General features: G+C 37.9%; 1 protein-coding gene across 3 annotated transcripts in view; it reads right to left on the bottom strand.

The window, feature by feature from the left end:
• The window catches only part of yeats2 (YEATS domain containing 2), a 79,978-nt gene that overhangs the window by 54,122 nt on the left and 2,667 nt on the right, over positions 1-23,189 (bottom strand). For all 3 annotated transcript variants that reach the window (XM_051699473.1, XM_051699474.1, XM_051699472.1), the window contains exons 4-12: positions 19,262-19,354; positions 18,824-19,051; positions 18,408-18,520; positions 13,152-13,313; positions 12,750-12,861; positions 12,260-12,304; positions 11,252-11,447; positions 9,429-9,656; positions 8,671-8,820 (exon numbers count right to left, since the gene is read on the bottom strand). In XM_051699473.1, coding sequence (XP_051555433.1) covers positions 8,671-8,820; positions 9,429-9,656; positions 11,252-11,447; positions 12,260-12,304; positions 12,750-12,861; positions 13,152-13,313; positions 18,408-18,520; positions 18,824-19,051; positions 19,262-19,354 — 1,327 coding nt within the window. The remainder of the gene's footprint in view (positions 1-8,670; positions 8,821-9,428; positions 9,657-11,251; positions 11,448-12,259; positions 12,305-12,749; positions 12,862-13,151; positions 13,314-18,407; positions 18,521-18,823; positions 19,052-19,261; positions 19,355-23,189) is intronic.

The raw sequence follows: 23,189 nt of genomic DNA, 5'->3' as shown, positions 1-23,189 counted from the left end.
AAGCTGAGTTGAGAGTTGAGATGGGATTGCAGACAGTGATTCACCTAGGAGTGCCCACTAGCAACCAATCGCTGGCATTGTGAACATGGCTTTTCTCGGCAGCTCTGTCTCAATTGGAAGCATGTGTCAAATGGAAGCATGTGTTAAGGTCTATTCAAAGCAAACATGAATTTTATTAGCCAAAAAATAAAACTTAAATAAACTATGCATCATGAACCCTTTCACACAAAGTACAAATATTTTTCCTTATTTCCGTGGAGTAGGTCTTTTATTTTTGGTTTGCTTGTTGATTTGCATCACTGCTGCATATAGGTTTTATTTCTTGCATCTTTGTGCACACTGGAAGTATGTTTTAAGGTAAATGTTTAAGGCTGCAGCTCTGTCCTTCTGTGCTGAATTTCTCCAGTACATCTGTGTGCACTCAAGGAAACAAGATTATTTACTCTAAATCTCATAATGCACCATCCCTCTGGATGGTTGGCCTTATAAAATCTGACTGCAGCTCTTCTATAGATTCACAGCTTGATTTTCACAAGCTTTGTTCTCCAGTAACATAAGGACAGAGATCTTACAGCTCACCGCATACATGCAGTGATTTTCTAAAGATGCTGTGGTACTCTGATGTCTGAAATCAAAAACATCTCATTTAGGAAAAAGTAAAAAAAAAAACGACATTGGTAAATTATGACTACTGTCATTTCACAGAAACAATTCAATTTCCTTGCAATAACTTGCACCTAACACTGTTCGAGATGCAGACACACTCACTCAGTTTAAGTCTAGACTTAACTCATCTATTTAGCCAGGCAATACACCTAATTTATCCTTCAACTCACAATTACACTGCTTTAGTTAAGTCTGCCGGAACCAGAAACACTGATCATGATCTATTACTCTGCAATAAATTGAATGGCATCTGTTGGACTCCACTGCTACATGTCTCTGAGTGATGACGACTAATAGCAGCCTGTGCCAGCCAAACATCACTTCTGTCTATTACGATGGACTTCAGAAGATGAACTGATACCAACTCCAACCATAAGACATGGGATACATCACATGCCATTGTCTGAACCTTGGACTTAGGATAGACCTCACTAAATTTACCGGCTGGTTGAACTGCGATGCACCTCATTGATCTCTGCCTGCATCACCTTGGTCTAATGATGGACTATACTCTTGAAATGGAATACATAGACTATCAATGAATTGCCAACAAAACCCTTCATCAGCCAACTAACAAGGGCAATGCATCTATGTGAACTTCTGCAGTTAATCCAGGATGAACTTCAAAGACATTAGTCATTAATCTTACAGTTCTTACAAAATCTTTGTTTAAACACTGACCCTTAACACTTACTTAGTTTAATAATTTTAAACAACCATGACTTGCACTATACATAAGTAATATTGGCATTATATTCATGATGTTAGCCAGAGGGGAACTGGCCCCCACAGGGAGCCTGGTTTCTCCCAAGGTTATTTTTCTCCATTAACCATCATCTTATGGAGTTTTGTGTTCCTTGCCACAGTAGCCTTCGGCTTGCTCACTGGGGTTCTAAATACAATTATTATTTAATTTCTTATTTTTCAACAATTCACAATCGTATTTGATCAAACTACACAATGAAGACTTTATAGATATCACGGTTTCATTTTCTGCTAATGCATGATATTCTGTACAGGCAACTGAAATGAATCTAGAACATAATACAGCTACACTCATCATTATATAATGCAGATACTCATTTTCTGGGCCATGCATTAATAATTTATAAGGGCATGTACTAGAATATTTTTTGATGTTAGTTTTCATTCAAAGCAGTTGTCTCTTGGCTCTTAAGATGTTCCGACTTAGAGGTCTAATTTTCATGCCACTGTAAAAATTTTGCAGAGCCCTGATTTCAACTTAAATCAAGAGATTGGCTGCGTTTCAAAATCTAGTAAGCTGCCAACCTACAGTAAACAGCATTTTTTGGCATCAAAGGCACTTTCACATGATTGATTTGAGCATCCTACCTATACAATAGGATGATCAAATCACTGCCATTTTCTAAATCAGAGAAGAATGTAAATGGTTACTTCTACAGTCATGGGTGTTGAGGTTTGAAGAGAAGCTCTGCAGCCAGTTACAACAAAGCTCTTAAGTTAAGAAAATCCTTATAATACTCTTACAATTATTCCTAAGGGCAATTATTACTGTACTTTAGTTACTTTAGGTACAGAGTTCTGACCAACCACATACACTTTCATCTCCTGTGTTCATCACTTCTCTGAGAGCATCTATGTGTGTGTGTGCTGTATAAATGTTAATTGAGGTGGAAGAATTCAGTTTTAGGTGATACAGTGATGTGAAAATGCTAGTGTCCGACCGATATTATCAGCCGATATTAGCCTTTCATCGATATATCGTATCGGCGTATATTTTACCAATATGCACCGATATAAAAACTTTTTTTCAGAACATATAATGCAGAAAACAATGCTTTAGAATTGGTGTCATTACATAGTTTGTCCAGCAGAGCGCACTCCGACTCCAACGTTTACAGAGCTGAACTGACAGTTGCTCTGCAGACAGGGCGGAGCTCAGCGGTGTCATCCCGGTAAGTTGTTAACTAGTCTGTTAAATACATACTGGAAACTTAATAACCAATGACCCCATAATTTTCCCTTTTCAAAATAACTAATATAATGTTAACCTGTCCCTGACAACCATGTCACACATGTCTGTTTGCTGTTAGCAGCTATAGTTTGTCAGTGCAGTCAGTAATATAGCAGATTGAAAGGTAAACATCAGAGCATCTTTTTGCAGCTCAGCAGACAACGGTGCGGTGGTGGATTTTGTCTGTTTAGTGTTGATTTCACGCTATGTTATTACCTAGTTGGTGAGACACAATGCTGGAAAGTAAAATAAACAACTTCCGCCTTTTAAACTCCGTGACAACGAGCTTATAGCTAACTAGCTAATCATGTAGCTACTTTCATTGTTGTCAGCTGAGTGGAAGCTAATGTGTAAACATGAATTCACCAAACTGTTTTGTTTAGGATTCACAGTTTGGTACCCTCTTCAACCGAACAATTCCAGTCATTGCATTTATAAAATTTAATATTTAAAAGTCTGGTTTTCCACCGTTGAAAGTTTCCCCTGAACTTGTATAGCAGAATACGGTGTAACACGGCTGCCGCTGTTTATCTTGACTCGGCAGTATTACTATAGTCAGCATTTGACTGATAATAAACAGTAGTACTGATGCTTAACTATATTTTATTTTTATGTATTCTTTATTTTAATGGTCAGCATTTGACTGATACTAAACAGTACTGACGTTTATTTAGCTATTTATTGTATTTTTATTGATTATTTAAATGGTCAGCAATTGACTGATACTGAACATACAGTACTGATGTTTTTAAAGCTATTTATTGTATTTGTATTTATTCTTTATTTTCTCAGTGTTCATTTCTAGAATTGGTTGACAATGTATAATAATAATGTCAAATATTCTTTGATAAAAATATTTAAGAAAGTGTAGGGCTTTACTGGTGGTTTAGATCAGTGTTACTATCAGAAATAATTAATTCTGTAGTTATTAATTAATATTTAAATTAATTAATTGGATCTAACTCATTAAAACCTCATATGGGGCTCCAGTAAATGTAGTGTGCTACGTTTAGGAGCAAGTTTGGTTATTAGCAATAATTAATAATTATCAAAGATAATTATTAATTATTAAAATCAATAGAACATTGATGAGAATCAATTTTAGTTTTTTTTTAATCCTTTAAATCAACAATTATCAAAGATAATTTTTAATTGTTAACATCGATGAAACATTAATTAAAATTAACACTAGCTTATTGGTCATTCAAATTCAACAATCATCAAAGATAATTATCAATTATCAAAAATCAATAGAATATTAATAAGGATTAACATTGACGGGGCACCACCCTGAAATCAGGGACTAATAACTGAATATTAAAACAGTCTCAATATTAGATTGTTTTCTTAGGAAAATCGGCATCCGAAGAATATCGATTTTCGGGAAAAAAAAACAATGAATGAAGGTTTGAATCCGAGCACTGACATCCCGTCAGCATCACACAGGCGTATGCAAACCAAACCAAAACACTTCTCTTTGTAATATAAACAAAAGTTTATTTATGCAGTAATATCAATTAATAATTAATATAATGCAGTCAATAAACTTCCGACTTACAACTACAAACTAAACAGTGACATAATTAGATATGGAAATAAAAATAATCCTATAACACATAAAGTGTGTGTGTGTGTGTGTGTGTCAGTGTGGTTAGTGAGAGAGAGACGATTAAGTGACAGCCTGAAAGCTGATTTCGTGATAGCTGGAGAGAAAGCAGCTGTGCTTATCACTCAGAGACGCAGTTTTATGAGCAGGGCTCGTAAAAGTCCTGCGTTATTTGACTCTAATGGATGAACTCAGTTTCTGTCTCACCCGCGATGGTGAAAATGCACAACAGTCCAATTTGTTTGGACCACAATACAGCAAAACAAATTTGTGATAATTAATACCCTGAGTATTAATAATGAGCGGAGATGGCGGTCCGTAAACTGTACAAGCAAAAAACCTTGAAACACAAGAATAACACGCTATAATATTCTATCTCTGCCCAAACGTATCCTCTTACTTGAATCGCATGAGGACACAGGTAGAATGTGTTTTCCTCCGTCCTTTAACTTTGACCCGGTTCCTTGAGGCTCGTGTGATGACGGGAGGCTGTTTCCTCGCTCTGTCGGCGGGCGGTACGGCTGTTGATTCTCGGCGGGCTGGCAGAGAACTCAGAAATGTCAACTTGATTGAAGATGGAAGAGAAATCTTTAATCTCTTCACTTCTGTAGGCAAACGGGTGAAGATGCGAATTGCTCGGCGGTCTCCTTCGGATCCGTTAGAGTGTTTGGTTGAACACAGAGTAATCTCAACTCGTCCAGCGAGATGGCGACTGTATGGCTACAGTTTCAAGTCGGACATTACTTCCTTATGCCACGAGGTTGCACCGGAGAGCAGCAAAAAGCTACATCCGTATTCGGTGAACTAAGTCGCTGGAAGCCAATTCTGGACGCATTTCAGAATGATTTGAACTCCTGATGACGTCATGTTTGAGGGACGTTCTGTTGTGTGCCTCATCCAATAGGAGTTGAGCGCTCGATCCTTTAGTGAGCAAGGCTTCATGGATCTGTAGTCTGTTTTGGACTCCCTTTGTTTGATTTTGACGCGATTTTTTTCAGTATAATTTACGACATGAAATGTGTGGGGGCTGAGTTAGGTTTTACGACTGTTAGGCCTGCTTTGGTCTTCTATCTGAATACATGAGGCCCAACAAAAGCAGCCTTCTGAGTACCTTTGCATAGTCATATCGGTGCAAAATCCACACAGAAAAAGGTCTGTTTTCATTCCAGCTCAAAAATTATATATATATCGGCCACTATATCGGTAATCGGTGAATTTTCCCTCTCTAAAATCGGTAATCGGTCTCAAAAATCCCATATCAGTTGGGCTCTAGAAAAAGCATTTGCCCCTTCCTGATTTCTTCTATTTTTGTGTACTTTTCAAACAAAATAGTTTTAGATCTTCAAACAAGACAAAAAAAAGAAATCAAGAAATCTTGGTGTCATTTGAGTCAGACCTTAGTTTCAGTAGTCACAAAGCAATAACTAAATCAGCCTACTATCATCTAAAAAACATAGCCAGAATTAGAAGTTTTGTATCCAGTCAAGACTATGGAATAACATAAATGGAACTATGGGAATTATGTTGCGACTAAACAAAATCCAAAATAAATCAAATCGGTGTTATAATTTAGCATTTTCAAAGTAGTCACCCTTTGCCTAGAATTTGCAGACATGTACTCTTGACATTTTCTCAACACACTTCTTGAGGTATCACCCTGGGATGATTTTTAAACAGTACTGAAGGAGTTCCCATCTATGTTGGGCACTTATCGTTTGCTTTATTATTCGGTCCAAGTCATCGATTTCAATTTTTTTATTACATTTTAGTTTTATAATGAAATAAATTAATATGGTGGCACAATTATATTTTTGTCTACAAAACTAATTTCAAACATTTAAGCATACGCCTTCAGATCAAAAGATTTTTAAGATCATGAGAAACATTTCAGTCAAGTGTTGCAAAACTTTTGACCGGTAGTGTGTGAGTGTGTGTGTATGTATGTGTGTGTGTATATATATTATATATTATATACACACACACACACACACACACACACACACACACACACACACACAGTTGTGCTCAAAAGTTTGCATACCCTGGCAGAAATGTTGAAATTTTGGCACTGATTTTGAAAATATGACTGATCATGTCTTTTATTTAAGGATAGTGATCATATGAAGCCATTTATTATCACATTGTTGTTTGGCTCCATTTTAAATCATAATGATAACAGAAATCACCCAAATGGCCCTGATCAAAAGTTTACATTCCCTTGAATGTTTGGCCTTGTTACAGACACACAAGGTGACACACACAGGTTTAAATGGCAATTAAAAGTTAATTTCCCACTCCTGTGGCTTTTTAAATTGCAATTAGTGTCTGTGTATAAATAGTCAATGAGTTTGTTAGCTCTCACGTGGATGCACTGAGCGGGCTAGATACTGAGCCATGGGGAGCAGAAAAGAACTGTCAAAAGATGGAAAAGAATATAAAAAGATATCCAAAGCCTTGAAAATGCCAGTCAGTACTGTTCAATCGCTTATTAAGAAGTGGAAAATTCGGGGATCTCTTGATACCAAGCCAATATCAGGTAGACCAAGAGAGATTTCAGCCGCAACTGCCAGAAAAATTGTTTGGGATTCAAAGAAAAACCCACAGGTAACCTCAGGAGAAATACAGGCTGCTCTGGAAAAAGACGGTGTGGTCGTTTCAAAAATGTCACAATTTCTGCCAGGGTATGCAAACTTTTGAGCACAACTGTATATAAAATATATTATTTATATAATATATATATATATATATATATATATATATATATATATATATATATATAGTTTTTTTTTTTTTTTTTTTTTTTATTGAAGCAAAAGTGTTATCCAACACCAATATCACCCATGTGAAAAACTAACTGCCCCCTTAAACTTAATAGCTGGATGTGCCAACAAACACTTCTGATAACTGCAGATCAGTCTCACAACACTGTGGTGGAATTTTTGCTAACTCTTCTTTGCAGAACTGCTTCAGTTCAGCCACACTGGATGGTTTTCAAGCATGAACTGCCTGTTTGCCACAGCATCTCAATAAGGTTCAAGTCAGGCCACTCCAAATGTTTAATTTTGCTTCTTTTGAGCCATTCAGAGGTGGACTTACTCCTATGCTTTGTATCATTGTCTTGCTGCATAATCCAGTTGCGCTTAAGCTTCAACTCATGGACTGATGACTGGACATTCTCCTTTAGGATTTTCTGGTAGAGAGCAGAATTCATGTTTCCCTCAATTACTGCAAGTCGTCCTGGTCCTGAGGCAGAAAAGCATCACCACACCATCACACTACCACCACCATGCTTGAACATAAGTATGATGTTCTTTTTGTGGAATTCTTGATTTTATTTACGCCAGATGTAACGGGACTCCTGTCTTCCAAACAGTTCCACTTTAGACTCATCAGTCCACGGAACATTCTCCCAAAAGGTTTGAAGATCATCAAGGTGTGTTATGGCAAAATTCAAAAGAGCATTAATGTTCTTCTGGGTTAGCAGTTGTTTTCACCTCGCCACTCTTCCATGGATGCAATTTTTTGGCCTGTGTCTTTCTGATAGTGGAGTCATGAACAATGACCTTTATTGATGCGAGAGAGGCCTGCAGTTCCTTGGATGTTGTCCTTGGCTTTTTTGTGACTTCAATAAATAACATAATTTAACAACTGTATTTTGTGTTTACTCCGATTGCCTTTGTTTTATGTTAGATTATGTTTGAATTTTTTTAAACAATTTAGTATGAGATATACACAAAAACAGAAGAAATCAGGATGGGGGCAAAAACTTTTTCCCAGCACTGTATAGCATTTGTGAGAAGCACAGCAGTTGTGCAGCCATGGAGGATAAATTTGTACTCCACACACACACACACCTAGTATTGGTACATTAACTGCATAATACACATACTCCTAAACTCAGTGATGTGGTCGCTATGGCAACCTGGTCCTGCAATGTCCTGAAAACCCACAGCGTGAGTCATGAAAGAGAAAAGTGCAGTGTGTGAGTTTGTGACAGAGAGAGCAAGGTAAGACAAATCAGAGAAAAAGAACTGAAGGAGAACTTGTACTTTGTGATTTGCCTTCATCATTCACTCCTGATACACTCTTACATTGTCTCCAACCCATGCGTGACACGACAAATTTCCAGCAACAAGTAACTTCTCTGTCAACACGGAAATTCAATTGCTGCTGCAAAGCAACAAAATCACAGCAAATAAAACACGTGATGGTATTTTACACCAACAAGAATTCGCTGTGGGCGTAGCTAGACAGCTCGATGTGGTGAAAATAGAACCCCAGCAACTGACAAAATGTCTTATTGTGCATCAGGGTGGTAAGGAAAAAACTCTGATTAACATCTATGAGAAAGGACATATTGCTTGTTTTAATGCATAGTGGTACAACAGTACTATGTGTGTACCTGCAGCTGCAGCCATATTAATGACTTGGCCTGGCTTGTCCACAATGATGTAGGGGTTGTTGATGACTGACGGGCTGGACTTCATGTGTACTGGGGTGGATGAGGACATTCGGGGGAGAGGAGAGTGACTAGGAGTGGAGATAGGAGAGCCTGGAACACACACAAAAATTGGGTTTCTGTGATTAGATTTACAGTGTGATCCTCAGAGAATCAGACTGAGCTCCTCTGACATTTGTGGTCACACACTGACTTCAAATCCATGATGCATTACTGTCCGATCTGCCTGTCTGCTTTTTTCTAATCTCCGCCTTGTATGGCATGCCCTGGGGCTTCCCATTTGGAGCCTCAAAATGTCAGGCTCCAATCTGATTGGCTGACTTAACAGAATTTCTGGGAGTAAGAGTGCACAGGTTCCCAGGCTGCTACAGTAAGCATTTCTGAGGGAAAACTAGTTGCTAAGTTTCATAGCATCAAATCTTTGAAAGAAATTTAAGTTTGTTTGATGCACTTTTTAAACAAGACATCTGTGGCAAGTCATATTACAAGTTGGTCAGAATGCCTTTTTTGTGTCTAAGTGGGCAGTTCTTGAGAAAATATGCTGAAGTTTGGTCCAGACTTTATGCTGATAGACAAAAAAGGACCCTAACAACAATCTGCTTTTTACTAGTAAACCACTGGCAGAACAAAGCTAGAACAAAATGAAAGACACTATTAATCTCATCCATGCTCCACCATCTTTGTGCACCTCTGTGACTCACCTGACACAATTTTGCAGCTCATCGTGATTGGCTGGAATGATTTCCCGGGTGACTCGGCGGGACTTGGCACTTGCCCTTGTGGAATGATCTTACAGCTGGCCGTGATGGGCTGAAATGCAGAGTTTCCGTGGGAACCAAGGGTGATTTTCTCTGACCTACTAGACTGTGACGTGGTCCGTTCAGAACATGAAGAACGCACAGACTCACTCTTGACAGTGACACCAGGAACTGTGGGGAATGAGAGAGAAAAGAGGAATGATTCTAATCAATAATTCACTGACACCCCTATATATCTTCAAGGAATGAAAAACGAACTACGATAGCTTTGCCTGATAAACAGACCATATATATCAGTGAATAATAACTTGTATTTCAGTCTGTTCCTCACACAAATCTATCATATGGCTTCAGAAGTGTTGAAATATAGAGCAAGAGTAATATGTAGGGATGCACGGCAGATATATTATTGTCCGATAACCGGAAAAATAAAAATATTATCATTGCGCTGATAATGGAATTACTGCCAATATTTTCACCGATTATGTGTTCCTTTTCTTTGCTTATAGCTGAAATTCTCTGACTGCCTGCTGCTTCTTTCCATCAGGCAGGGACTTGGGCAGCCCCAAGCGACAATGCGTTGGCTCATACATAGCGTGTATGTGTGAGTGAGAGCCAACCTCATGTCGCTCTGTGAAGATTATTTCAACATCTCAGCACCTTGTTACGTTGTTTTGGGGCTGGTTTTAGTCATCTGCTGTAAGTAACGACATGCCATTTTCCATATTCTGTTTGCTTCATGAGACAAAAAACTAAAATGTGGCAAAAACATGCATGCATGTTACTTGGGTGCAATTGTTTTCACGTATTACTTCATGAAACAAACAGAATGTGGGAAATAGAGTGACACGAGATGGCTAAAAACACTAGTTTGTGGGTGAAATAAATGTGCGTGCATTTTACGAGTTGAGCCTTTTCTAACATTATGACTCACGACTATTCCACTTGTATGATGTTATCTACTCCCAGCAGTGGAACTGTCACAGATGAGCACTGTAAACTACCTCTGCACTCGCAGTCTGACTGTTAAATATTACACCATGTTAACCGAAATTAGGGTTTGTGTTGTGTGTTTTGTTGTTCAATGTTCATTGCATGCTGTTTATCGCCTCATTTTGGTTTAATACATTATTACATCTGTTAGAAGATAATTATTCTCTATCTGTTTGCACATCATCAGGATTAACACTCATATAAATGGGGACCGTGCAATTAATGCAAGTCCATTGTCATTTATTTCACATTCAAATCAGCATAGATCTATAATATAAGCACATTTATGGTTCAGGTTATATTCACCAAACCTTAAATAGCAGCAAGTCCAGATTCCAAGCTTTTAAATGACGATTTTAATGAATTAGCCATCAGTTCCTGGTTAAAGGATTAACCAAAATATGTAATATTCATTTTTATCTATATGATGGTCCTTTTTGTTTTTGGTCATTTTGGAGCTTGACAGACTCAGTCTCCTTTCAGTTTCATTTATCTTTTGTGTTCCACAGAAATTACTGGCTTGGAAAGACATGAGGGTGAGTAAATGATGACATCATTTTCCGTTATTTTTTATTATTTTTTTTTTAACTACAAGTTTTTGTCACAACAGAAAAAAATACTGTTTTAAAGAGGCAGTGAGAGAGCACATATTTCTTTTGTGGAAGCACGAGACATCCTGTAAGATGGACAATCACTGTGCATGTGTATGTGCCTGCCTGTGCGTGTGTGCGTGCCTGCCTGTGTGCATGCGTGCGACCGTGCACATTGTCTACCTCTCTCTGTGCAGGGTTGATCATTAGGAGAGTGCTGGGAGGGAGAGATGGGCCGCCGAGTGGCCTGGCTAGCTGTGGAGGAGCCAGCCCCGCCCACAAACGGCAGATGAGAGGAGGCAGAGGATGATGAAGATGAGGGGGCAGAGGGGATGAAGTCATCGCCCAGTGAGTTTCTGTGGAGCTCGACATCCACCACCTTCAAGAAATAAGACAGAAACTGACAAATGTACGCTTTAAAGAGAAACACGGATATGTCACATGTACGATCACTTAACACTTGTAATAAATGGCATCTGTGACTGCAACAAAAAAAAAAACTTTCCTAATTAATTTTTTTCCTTCAAGAAAATAAATGTAACCTTCTGCACACCTTCTAGAACACATACTCAGGACAATCAATAACAGACTTGCTCTTAATGACACTGACTCCACTATCAGAACCCACATTTTATTCCATTTCTTATTAACAACAATAAACCTTCATTTTTCACATTCACTCATAATTCCATTTTTCAGAACTAACTAGATCAAGAACTTAATACTCACCATAACTCCAATTGCATTTATTTTGTCTATGGCTTCAACAATACTTCTAGACTATGACACTATCATCACTATATTCACAACTGTTGCAGTGTTCTTGTAGCTTGTGGTGCTCTTCTCCAAAAATTAGACCTAAACCATAGTCCATTTATGTATGTGTACTTTATTGAAATATGCTTTGGTGAGATCTGTCAAGGAAAGAAATGTAAACGTGTCTAGAGGCAACTCTGATGTGCACCAATTCTAAAAGGTTCTGACTGATCTGGTCTGTTTTAACCTAACTTATTAATCACATTCTCTCTGTCTGTGATAACATAAGGACACTCATACTCAATGCCCTTACTCTCTCAAGGTTAAGCTATTTTTTTTACCTTTGATGTTTTGATGATCTAATAAGATTCTAAAGCATTAAGAAGATTTTATCCTTAGTTTCAGACAGACATTCAGATACTCAGCATGTCTTACCGTTTCAGCTCCCAGAGTCTGTAAACCTGTGTATGTTCTGTCCAGCTGTGGGAGAACAAAGAGAAACATCAAATAACAATCTTTGCAATGTGGAGAATCTAACAGAGTGTTTTGGGAGGAAGAAAGTGTTTTTTGCATGTTTTGAATCTTAAAAAAAATAAATAAAAATAAATAAAAACAGTGTTAGACAAAGGAAATATCAACAAACAGAACGCTTTATTAAATCAACCATTTGAACCATATAGTCAGGGAGTCCAACAAAGAAGTGATGCATTCTTACAAGCCTTTTCTATCATGTGCCATTTACACATATGAGAGAGAGTGGGAATCCTTAAATGACAGAATAATCCTTGCAGGACATTTCAAGACAAAAGGGTCTAATTTATGGATTCTACATGTAAATTAGTACAAGAAAGAAAGATAAAAAATAGGAAGTGATGAAAGAGGTTCAATGAGAATGTGTATGGAAGAGTTTAGTTGAGTGTCTGACCTTCAAGTGGTGGATGATATCAATACGTTTGTTCCGTTGGTCTTTAAAGTGGATCTGGACCCGGACAGGAAACTCTCCCCATCCACGACGTGTCAGGTGGAATGGTGGCTCACTAAACACAAACACAGTTTAAAAAATGCCCTTTTCAGCGGGCTGAATTTCACAAATTCATACAGAAAGAGATGCATACAATCTGCACTACAGGGCGCTGTTCTATGTGGATACTGCTCAAAAAGGGAAAAACTCAAATGTCAAAGCAAATACACAGAATATCTCTGTGAAATACTATAAATGTGCATTAATAAAATTCAAGAAAATGCTACACACTATAACAATATGAATGAAATCATGCAGAAACAATTCTGTACTAAAATGATGAGTTAGAGGTAGGTATACACATACCTGACCTCCACAAGGTCATTGGGCTTATAGCTGGGATGCAGGAAGAACCAGACCTTCTTTACGAAATGATCAATACTGGGCTCTTTCCGAGAACCTCGAACATACACCATCCATTTATGAGTGGACTGATCATTCTCCTCACGCTTATCAGGGGCAATATACCTGAGAGAGAGAGAGAGAGAGAGAGAGAGAGAGAGAGAGAGAGAGAGAGAGAGAGAGAGAGATTATCAAACTGAATCAATTTATAGTAGCATACACACTCTTCCGGATTCACCTACTCTAGTCTCTATATTTCTAACTGAAAAAAAAAATCATCTCCACTTCAAATTACCTATCCTCAAATTGTTCCTAGGTACCAATAAGTAGAAACTAAAAGGCTTATTCACAGTGTGAATATCAAGCAGTGAATTTTCCAAGAGATAATATTTTAACTTTGTGCGACCCCGCATAAACATGCGTGGACGTTGTATTTTAGCTTCACTATACTTAACGCATAATTTAAATTCATTTAAACAGAATGATCTCAGTTTAGAAGACTCTGGGCTGTCAGCAAAGGGTTAAACTTTCGAAGTACAGAGTCTTGTGACAAAACAACATGGCACAGATCACAGTTGAGTTTGTCTTTGGGAGAAACACCAACAGAACTACATCTGGTAAGAAACCTAATTAAGTTTTTACATTGAAACATGTTTGAGTCGAGAGATTGGTCTCTAGTTATCCAATATGCAATTTTTTTTTTTTTGTGATTTATCACGAAACCCCATGCTGCTAAACACAATGTACACTAATGTGTACTTCAGCTAATTTTTTTATTAGAAATCCTATATTTACTGTGCAAACTGAGAATCAATGGGTTCATCCAAAAGCTGAAATATTTTGCTTTCAGAGGCTTTATATGGAGCTAGGATGAAAATAAAGTGCATTTCAAACTGTTCTGAGACCAGTGCAGACAGACAGCACACTGGAGGTTAATTCACTCACTAAATAGAAGCAAGGGAGCATCCTCAAGCTTTCCTATGCAGCTAAGTGCATACACTCCTAAAATCCGACCAAAAGTTCAGTTTCAGGCTGCAGATGATGTTTGAACCACTCAAGTTTGACAAACATGGGACAATGGTAATCAATAGATCGATTCAGAAGTTATAATGTATAATTTTATTTTAACTTTGTTGGCAGTAATTGGATGCTGGCCATTACTTTGAATAATAATTAATTATGCTACTTTCTGATATAATGTCTGTAACATCTCAAAAACATGAATAACTAACACTCCTGGAAACATAATAAACAACTTAGTCCTGCTGTCCACAAATGTTCCCACCAAAAACTAGGAAAACTATTAGCTCAATTGTTTGTTTTTTTTGTGCATGTTTATTAGGTGCTACTAGTTGCAAATCAAATAGGGAAACATAAAATGCACAGCAGTCACGCTCGGGTCTCAGGGGGTTAAAGCAGTTAAACTATTTAATCTGTTTAGACCCCCTTTTACACCGTGTAAAAACTCCAACCAATAATATATAAGCTTTTAGGTCATGTGTCCAGAACTGTATTTTACATTAAAGCATAAAAAATGGGCGTAGTGCGATTTGCTTTCAAACTTTTCTCAGAGAGTGATTTGCATCACAACTATCAGTGTGAAAAGATATGTTTGAAAGATTAGTGTTGATTTTTGTGTGCAATTCACATCGTCACATCGCTCACACTGTTAATAGGCCTTAACTGTGTACTTGTATTGTTGGATCTGTATTCATTCAGCATAAGCACAAGCAAACGTTTAGTGTATTTCCATGCTCTCAGTTTCCTTCTTGGCTCAGCAGGCACTGTTTTCTCAGTTACCTGTCACAGTAATTATCATTAATGTGATTTGTACACTTCATTTTAAGTTACTTTGGAAAGAAACCATCTGCTAAGGACATAAATGTAGAAGATAGAAGAGTTTAAAAATGTATTAATCAGATAAACACTTCGAGATGGTGACAGTTTTTTTTCAGCACACTGGCCCTGGAGAAAAAAATCTATTTAAGACCTTTAGCAGCTCCATGGACAGTAAAAAAGGAGCTTATAACATTACTCATATCCAGGCCCAGAGGGAATCAGCAGACTTGTTTTTTTTTTTTTTTTTTACATTTTCTGCACTGATTTTTAGGGAAAAGCAAGGGATTTAAACATATGATGTGTTACAAGGAGCTGAGATTACTATACTGTTATTGGTAGCTGATATCTAATAAACGAACAAGCAAGGGGTGGGGGATGTAAAGAACTGTGAATGACAATTCCGCAAAAATCTTGAGTTTTCTGTGGAGTTCTGCACACGCAGATTCCGTCTGGGCCTGATATCCAGACACACACACACACGAAGCTGTGTCTCTATCACATGCTCTGAGTGGATTTAATGAGGTAAAGCAGACAAGGTCTGTGTAATTTTGCAGAATAAATGAGGTTAGCTCGCTGCCTGAGGAAACACTGCTTTGTGGAACACGGAGGTTTATTGGGTTTCTGAGAAATACAGAGAATTTTTGTTGAGAGTGATGCATTTAAAAATAAATACAAGCTTGGAGACATAAAAAGTGTTTCTCATAAAACATCTGTCTGAATAATAAACTGTGGCTATTTATTGACAGTGTTCTGGTTTTTGGAACTGGGGACCGAGAAAAACAGTGACAAAGTTTGCAAAAGAAAGAATGTGTCCTACTCAAGGGCACAATAGTACTGTTCAGAGGAAGGGCACAAACATCAGAGCCAGCCTCTCAGAGGTGCTAAATCAAAATCATTCAGTGCACTAACAGGGATTTGAGCCAGAAACCCTCTGGTTTTTGGGGTATTGCTGAAATTCATTGCACAATGTGATTTCTTATACTCCAATATCTATCTATCAGCCACACCATTAAAACCACCTGCCTAATATCGTGTAGGTCCCCCTCTTACTGCAAAAACAGTTCTGAACCGTCGAGGCATGGACTCCACAAGACCTCTGAAGATGTCCTGTTGTATCTGGCACCAAGACGTTAGCAGCAGATCCTTTAAGTCCTGTAAGTTGCGAGGTGGAGCCTCCATGGATCGGACTTGTTGGTCCAGCACATCCCATAGATGCTCAATCGGATTGAGATCTGGGGAATTTGGGGGCCAAGTCAACACCTTGAACTCTTTGTCATGTTCCTCAAACCATTCCTGAACAATTTTTGCAGTGTGGCAGGGCGCATTATCCTGCTGAAAGAGGCCACGGCCATCAGGAAATATCGTTGCCATAAAGGGGTGTACGTGGTCTGCAACAATCTTTAGGTAGGTGGTACGTGTCAAACTAAATTCCACATGAATGCTAGGACCCAAGGTTTCCCAGCAGAACATTGCCCAGGGCATCACATTGCCTCCGCCGGCCTACCTTCTTCCCATGGTGCATCCTGCTGACATCTCTTCCCCAGGTAAACAACACTCACGCACCCAGCCTTCCACATGATCTAAAAGAAAATGCGATTCATCAGACCAGGCCACCTTCTTCCATTGCTCCATGGTCAAGTTCTGATGCTCATGTGCCAATTGTAGGAACGCTTTCGGTGGTGGACAGGGGACAGCATGGGCACTCTGACCAGTCTGCGACTACGCAGCAAGCTGCGAAGCACTGTGTGTTCTGACACCTTTCTATCATGGCCAGAATTACGTTTTTCAGCCATTTGTGCTACAGAAGCTCTTCTGTGGGACTGGACCAGACGGGCTAGCATTTGCTCCCCACATGCATCAATGAGCCTTGGGCACCCATGACCCTGTTGCCGGATCACCGGTTGTCCTTCCTTGGACCACTTTTGGTAGGTACTAACCAATGCATACCGGGAACACCCCACAAGACCTGTCGTTTTGGAGATGCTCTGACTGTGTCCTCTATCCATCTAATTTTGCCCTTGTCAAAGTCGCTCATATCCTTACGCTTGCCCATTTTTCCTGCTTCCAACACATGAAATTCAAGAACTGACTGTTCACTTTCTGCCTAATATATCCCAGCCCTTGACAGGTGCCATTGTAAACAGATAATCGATGTTATTCACTTCACCTGTCAGTGGTTTTAATGTTGTGGCTGATCAGTGTATATATTAGTGCTTAGCGATTAAAATTTTAAATCATGATTAATCGTGTAATTTTTTGTAGTTAAATGTGATTAAATCGCAGACTTTGAAAATGCTGAAATTTGACACCCTATATAATTTTTTTCCTGCCAAAATGCTTTTATTTCCATCTTAGGAAAGAAAACAAAACAATATAATGCTTTATTAAAAATTTTCAAACAAAGCCTTCCACAGTATCAAGATAGAAATGCACTTAAACTGCACTAATTCAAGTAATATTAAACATTTCCTAAAGTTTGGGAGTTTGACTAATTGAAATAACTTGTCTCCCCATAGGTTACAAATCCATTGCAATTGGCATTAAATCTCAACAACATTAATCTGCCAGTAGATTGTGGCTATCTGCTTTCCTACAGCAATCATGAAGCTGCATTCACAATTCACGTCAGAGCATCAACGGCAGTACAAAGTGTCGCTTTGAACTCCACATGAAAAGCACTTGCAGACAAAATCTTTTCATTCTGCGTTTTGGTGATAGTTAAGACTTGGCATGTATCTGTGGTTATTACTTAGAAATCAAGTATTTTTCAGCCTATTACAAGACCCATCTAAGCTTGTTTTGTACATCAAATAGCACTAAGAGGTTCTTTCTCCATTTTATCACTGACAGGGAAGCGCTGTTGTGTGTTGTGAAGTGTGCATCATTGTAATGACTCCGGGCGAACACAACGCAAAAGTTCCACCCTCCTAACAACGGTTTATGCTGTATTAATGGTAAATGTGTTAATCACGATTAATTCTGACAGCTCTAATATACCGTATATATATATATATATATATATATATATATATATATATATATATATATATATATATATATATACTGTATTTATATATATATATATATATATATATATATGTGTGTGTGTATATATATATATATATATATATATATATACACACACACACACACACACACACACACACACACACACACACACACCATATAATAGTATATATATAAAATTTTATGTGAATTTTTCTATAATAATATGGAACTTGTTCTTCAAATCATAATAGGTTCACACTGGGTGCAAACATCATCTTAATAGACTAAAATTTTGCTAATTAAAATTACTAACATAAAGCAGATTGCTTTATCTGTAAGATAGCAAAGGCAGAGAGACAAAAGGCTTCATACTTAGAGACGTTGCCCACAACGATGGTTTTCTTAACGTAGAGTCGCGAGGCCTCTTCTCCTGTAGTGTGGTAAGTCACATGCTGTTCTACGGACGAAGGCACACCAAATGTGTCCTACATATGGATATGCATTTAAAAAAAAATTACTGTCAAGCACGATAGAGTAATAGTATGGCAATTTTCAAAAGTGATTCTCTAAATGTGATCATTAGGGCAGAGCAAAAATTGATTCACAGATACATCGCAATTCTCAAAAGAAAAATGCATGAGAATTTTAAATAAATCATTAATAATTGTTACTTGAAAAATCAAATGCGGGACAAAAAAAAGTTACAGATACACGGTTGTGTTCATAAGTTTACAAATATCCTTAAAATCTATTCAAATCTTAGGATTTGCAGTGTGTATGCGACTAACCTTTCCCGTGTTCCTGCCGGGTCGCAGTTCACGTGGAGGGCCATCCTCTCTCCCGCTGTCTGTCTCTTTCTCTCCAGTCTCTCCATGCAGGCTGAGGGACTCACTCTCGGACTGGACCTGTGACGGTGTCTCCGAGTTTTGATTCAGTGGAGACGAGGAGCGTGAGGGGTACTCCAGAAAGCGCTTTATGGCAGGGTGATTCAGCACAGATAGGTCACTCTTAGATGCCTGAACATGAATAAAATCAAGAATAAAATGTTTAGGATTTTAAATGGAAATGGTAACTGATGTCAAAGGGTGATGTTCTTTCATTTTTAGAGCTCAGAGAATAATTAGAGGATCTTTCTCCAAATTAGCAACAAAACTGAAAGGTTGTTCATGCAGAAAGATTCTTAAAATCAGTTACTGAGCAAAAACACAAAGAATTTACTTTACTACCTCAAGAACTTTAGGCTGACCAGCATTGGCATAGTAGTTTGCCACAATACAGGCTCTGAGCTTGTCCATCATTCTCCTAGCCTCATTCAGCCTCTAAAGAGAAGAAAAAACAACAGATATTTTCAAATCAGTTTAAAATCGAAACCCAACATCTTTTATCTCACATCGCAAAATACAAATTAGTCCTGACAAACAATACACAAGTATCCAGTATTTAAATATCCAGATACACAAATATCCAATTAGTATTGATTCAAAATACATCCACAATACAGTGGCAAGAAAAAGTATGTGAACCCTTTGGAATAAGCTGGTTGTCTACATTAATTGGTCATAAAATGTGATTTCATCTACATGAAAGTCACAAGTACAAACAAAAACAAACACAATGTGCTTAAGCTAACAACACACAAACAATAATAAACTTTCATGTCTTTATTGAACACATCCCGTTAAACATTCACAGTGCTGTGGAAAAAGTGAACCCTTAGTTTTAACAACTGGTCAATCCTCTTCTGGCAGCAATAACCACAACCAAGTGTTTCCGGGAGCTGCAGATTAGACCTGCACAATGTTCTGGTGTAAAGAGCTTTCTTGAGGTCATTCCACAGCATCTCTATTGGGTTAAGATCTGAGCTCTGACTGGGCCACTCCAAAAGGTGGATTTCCTTTTCTGAAGCCATTGTGTACTGGATTTACTTCGATGTTTAAGGTCATTGTCCTGCTGCATCACCCAACTTCTACTGAGCTTTAGCTGGCGCACAGCCACCCTGACATTATCCTGTAGGATATCATGATAAACTTGATAATTCATTTTTTCCATCGGTGTTGGCAAGCGGTCCAGGCTCCAAAGCAGCCCCAAATCATGATGCTCCCTCCACCATACCTCACCGTTGGGATGATGCTTTCATGTTAGTGTGCAGTGCCCTTTTTACGCCATACGTAGTGCTGCGTGTTATTCCCAAACAATTCAACCTTAGTTTCATCAGTCCACAAAAATTTTCCCAGTAGCGTTATGGAGTGTCAAGGTGTTTGAGGCATGCAGCAATGATTCTGTTGGAAAGCAGCTGCTTCCTACGTGGTGTCCTGCCACGGACATCATGCCTGTATAAAGTTTTCCGTATAATAGACTCATGAACAGAGATGTTAACCAGTTCCAATGATTCCTTCAAGTCTTTAGCTGTCACTGTAGGGTTCTTTTTTTTTTTTTTTTTTTTACCTAATTGAGCATTCATCTGTGTGCCCTTTGAGTCATCTTGGCTGGACGGCCACTTCTAGGGAGAGTAGCCACAGTACTAAATCATCTCCATTTATAGACCATTTGTCTAACTGTGGACAGACGAATATCTAAGCCCTTTGAGATAACTTAGTAACCCTTTCCAGCTTTATGCAAAGCAACAATCCTTGATCGCAGGTCTTCGGAGATCTCTTTTTAGCAAGTCATATTCCACGTCAGCAGATGCTTCTTTGTGAATTGCAAATTAAAAATGTTTGAGTGCTTTTTATATGTCAAAGTAGCTCTAAACCACACTTCCAATCTCATTTCATTAATTGGATTCCAGATTTTCCAACTCCTGACTCTAATTAGCTTTTGTTGACATATAATTAACCTGGGGGTTCACATATTTTTTCCAACCTACACTGTGAATGTTTGAATGATGTATTCAATATGTACAAGAACAATACAATAATTTGTGTGTTATTAGTTCAAACAGATTGTGTTTGTTCATAATTGTAACTTAGATGAAGATCAAACCATATTTTAAGACAAATTTATCCATAAATGCAGGTGATTCCAAAGGGCTCACATAGTTTTCTTGGCACTGTACAAAGCCCATAAATCAATAAGCATCATGCGCAGGTATGTTAACAACATATCATAATTAGGGGTGTAATGATTCACTCGTTTTCTTGATGCATTGATTACCAATCTTAAAAAATATGATTTTTGAATCAAGAATCGTTTGTGTTGGTCAATAATCGATTTAAAATGCTAAAAATTAGATGAATCGTGATTCGACAAAACAGTGTACAATATTTTAGAATATATAAATAAGTTACAAGTGTGTTTTTGTTGCCGTTGTTCTCAAGGCTCATGCACTCATAGCTCTCCCCTCGCAGGCGCACGCGGCACTGTTCTTTCTTCCGTACGTAATGTTCATTGAACATTTTTCTGAGCAGCTTTCTAGCACCTCGTGTCTGATCTCTCCTCAGAACGGCCACTGACAATCACAAGCAGCTGACACACTTTTTACGGCATTTTCTATGCAGTATAATGAGCCCCGCCTGCTGGTTTTCACAGCCAGTAAAGTTTGAGGTGTTCGCACCCAATCAATTATGAACCGAGTCAGGCCAGACCAGTTCACTGCTGCGGGTTATTTCCACCAATTGCTCATTTAAGTCAAACAAATCAAGATGGCCAGAAGAATATTTATTTATTTTTTATTTTTTTGCTGCCGGTGTACGGTTCAACTGGGTTTCATGTTAACTGGAGACCTTCTTCTATTTTACACCAGATGTGAATGACCGGTGGAAGATTCGTTGATTCCAAAAAGCATGCCCCTGACTCAATATTTTGCTCTCCATTAAATGTAAACTTACTAAATGATGCTGGCATCATTGTTCAGATTAAAATAAGTGGTATTATTAGATCGAATGGCAGAAGTATGCAAGATACAAATTAAATATTAAAACTCAAGAGGCAAGAGATTCGAACTCGGCCATAAATAATATGATCAGCAAACACTTCAGCACATTATTAATTTGAGCAACTAGGCTCTGAACTTAAAGGGTAAAAAGACAAATGACTTCCATAAGTCAGACATGGAGACTAATTTGTATATAAAAAATAAATTTTGTAGATAAAGTTAGTACCGTATCTCAAAACACTAAGAAACGGTTTCATAATAATGACTTTGTTTCTCATTGTAATGAGATACTTTCTCATCATTATGACTTACAAAATCACTTTTTTAATCATCTGTGGTGCAAACCAGCTTCAATAGACATTCAACCGTATTCAATAATAAAAAAAATAAATAAAAAAAACTGACTAAACTTGTTCATATTCTTTTGATATAATAATATGCCTTCATATGTTATAAATTATCACAATGGTAATATTCCAATGTGATAATGATTGATAAAAAATTTTTACTTTCATACAATAAAAATAACAATGGATATTTACTACAAATAGACCATTGCTGTGTCCGAAATTGCCCCATATCCCCATATTCACTAAAATAGCAGATGTAAGTGCACAATATTAGAAATTAGAGATCGAAAAAGGGTGAGCAACACTCAAGTAAAATACCCAAAAACAAGTTAGTAACATATGCACTTTCCATGTGTATTTTCATCTTACACACACTGTAGCTTACTTTGGAAAATAATGATTATGATGATAATAATAATAGCTTCATTTTGCATCTACACTGATCAGCCACAACATTAAAACCATCTGCCTAATATTGTGTAGGTCCCCCTCGTGATGCCAAAATAGCACAAACCTGCATCTCAGAACAGCATTCTGAGATGCTATTCTTCTCACCACAACTGCGGCGCTTTTGTGCAACCAAAAACAGTGTTTTTTACGGCGTCACATGCAAAGCCAAACAGCATAAAAAGCTGTGCTTTTCACATACACTAAACAGTCTAATACGCCCTTTTAAACTATTTTCTAACTTACTTTACGGCGTTTGAAATTACAACGCTGTACTTACGGCTTTATGGTTGTTTCGAACGCTGCAAAATACGCCGTTTTACATGTACTAGTGTTAAAACTGTCGCGTTATTCTGAGACTCGTGGCTTGCCATACTTGCTCTCTTGTCTCGAGTGAAATGCGCTCAAAGCATTGTACAGCTGCCAACTCATTGTCTGCATCCGAAAACTGGAAAATGCTGCTTACGGAGGCTGTATACAGAG

This window comes from Myxocyprinus asiaticus, chromosome 6, assembly GCF_019703515.2.
Source record: "Myxocyprinus asiaticus isolate MX2 ecotype Aquarium Trade chromosome 6, UBuf_Myxa_2, whole genome shotgun sequence".
Taxonomy (NCBI): Eukaryota; Metazoa; Chordata; class Actinopteri; order Cypriniformes; family Catostomidae; genus Myxocyprinus; species Myxocyprinus asiaticus.
The sequence above is the reverse complement of the archived record's forward strand: the minus strand, read 5'-3'. Positions and strand labels throughout refer to the sequence as shown.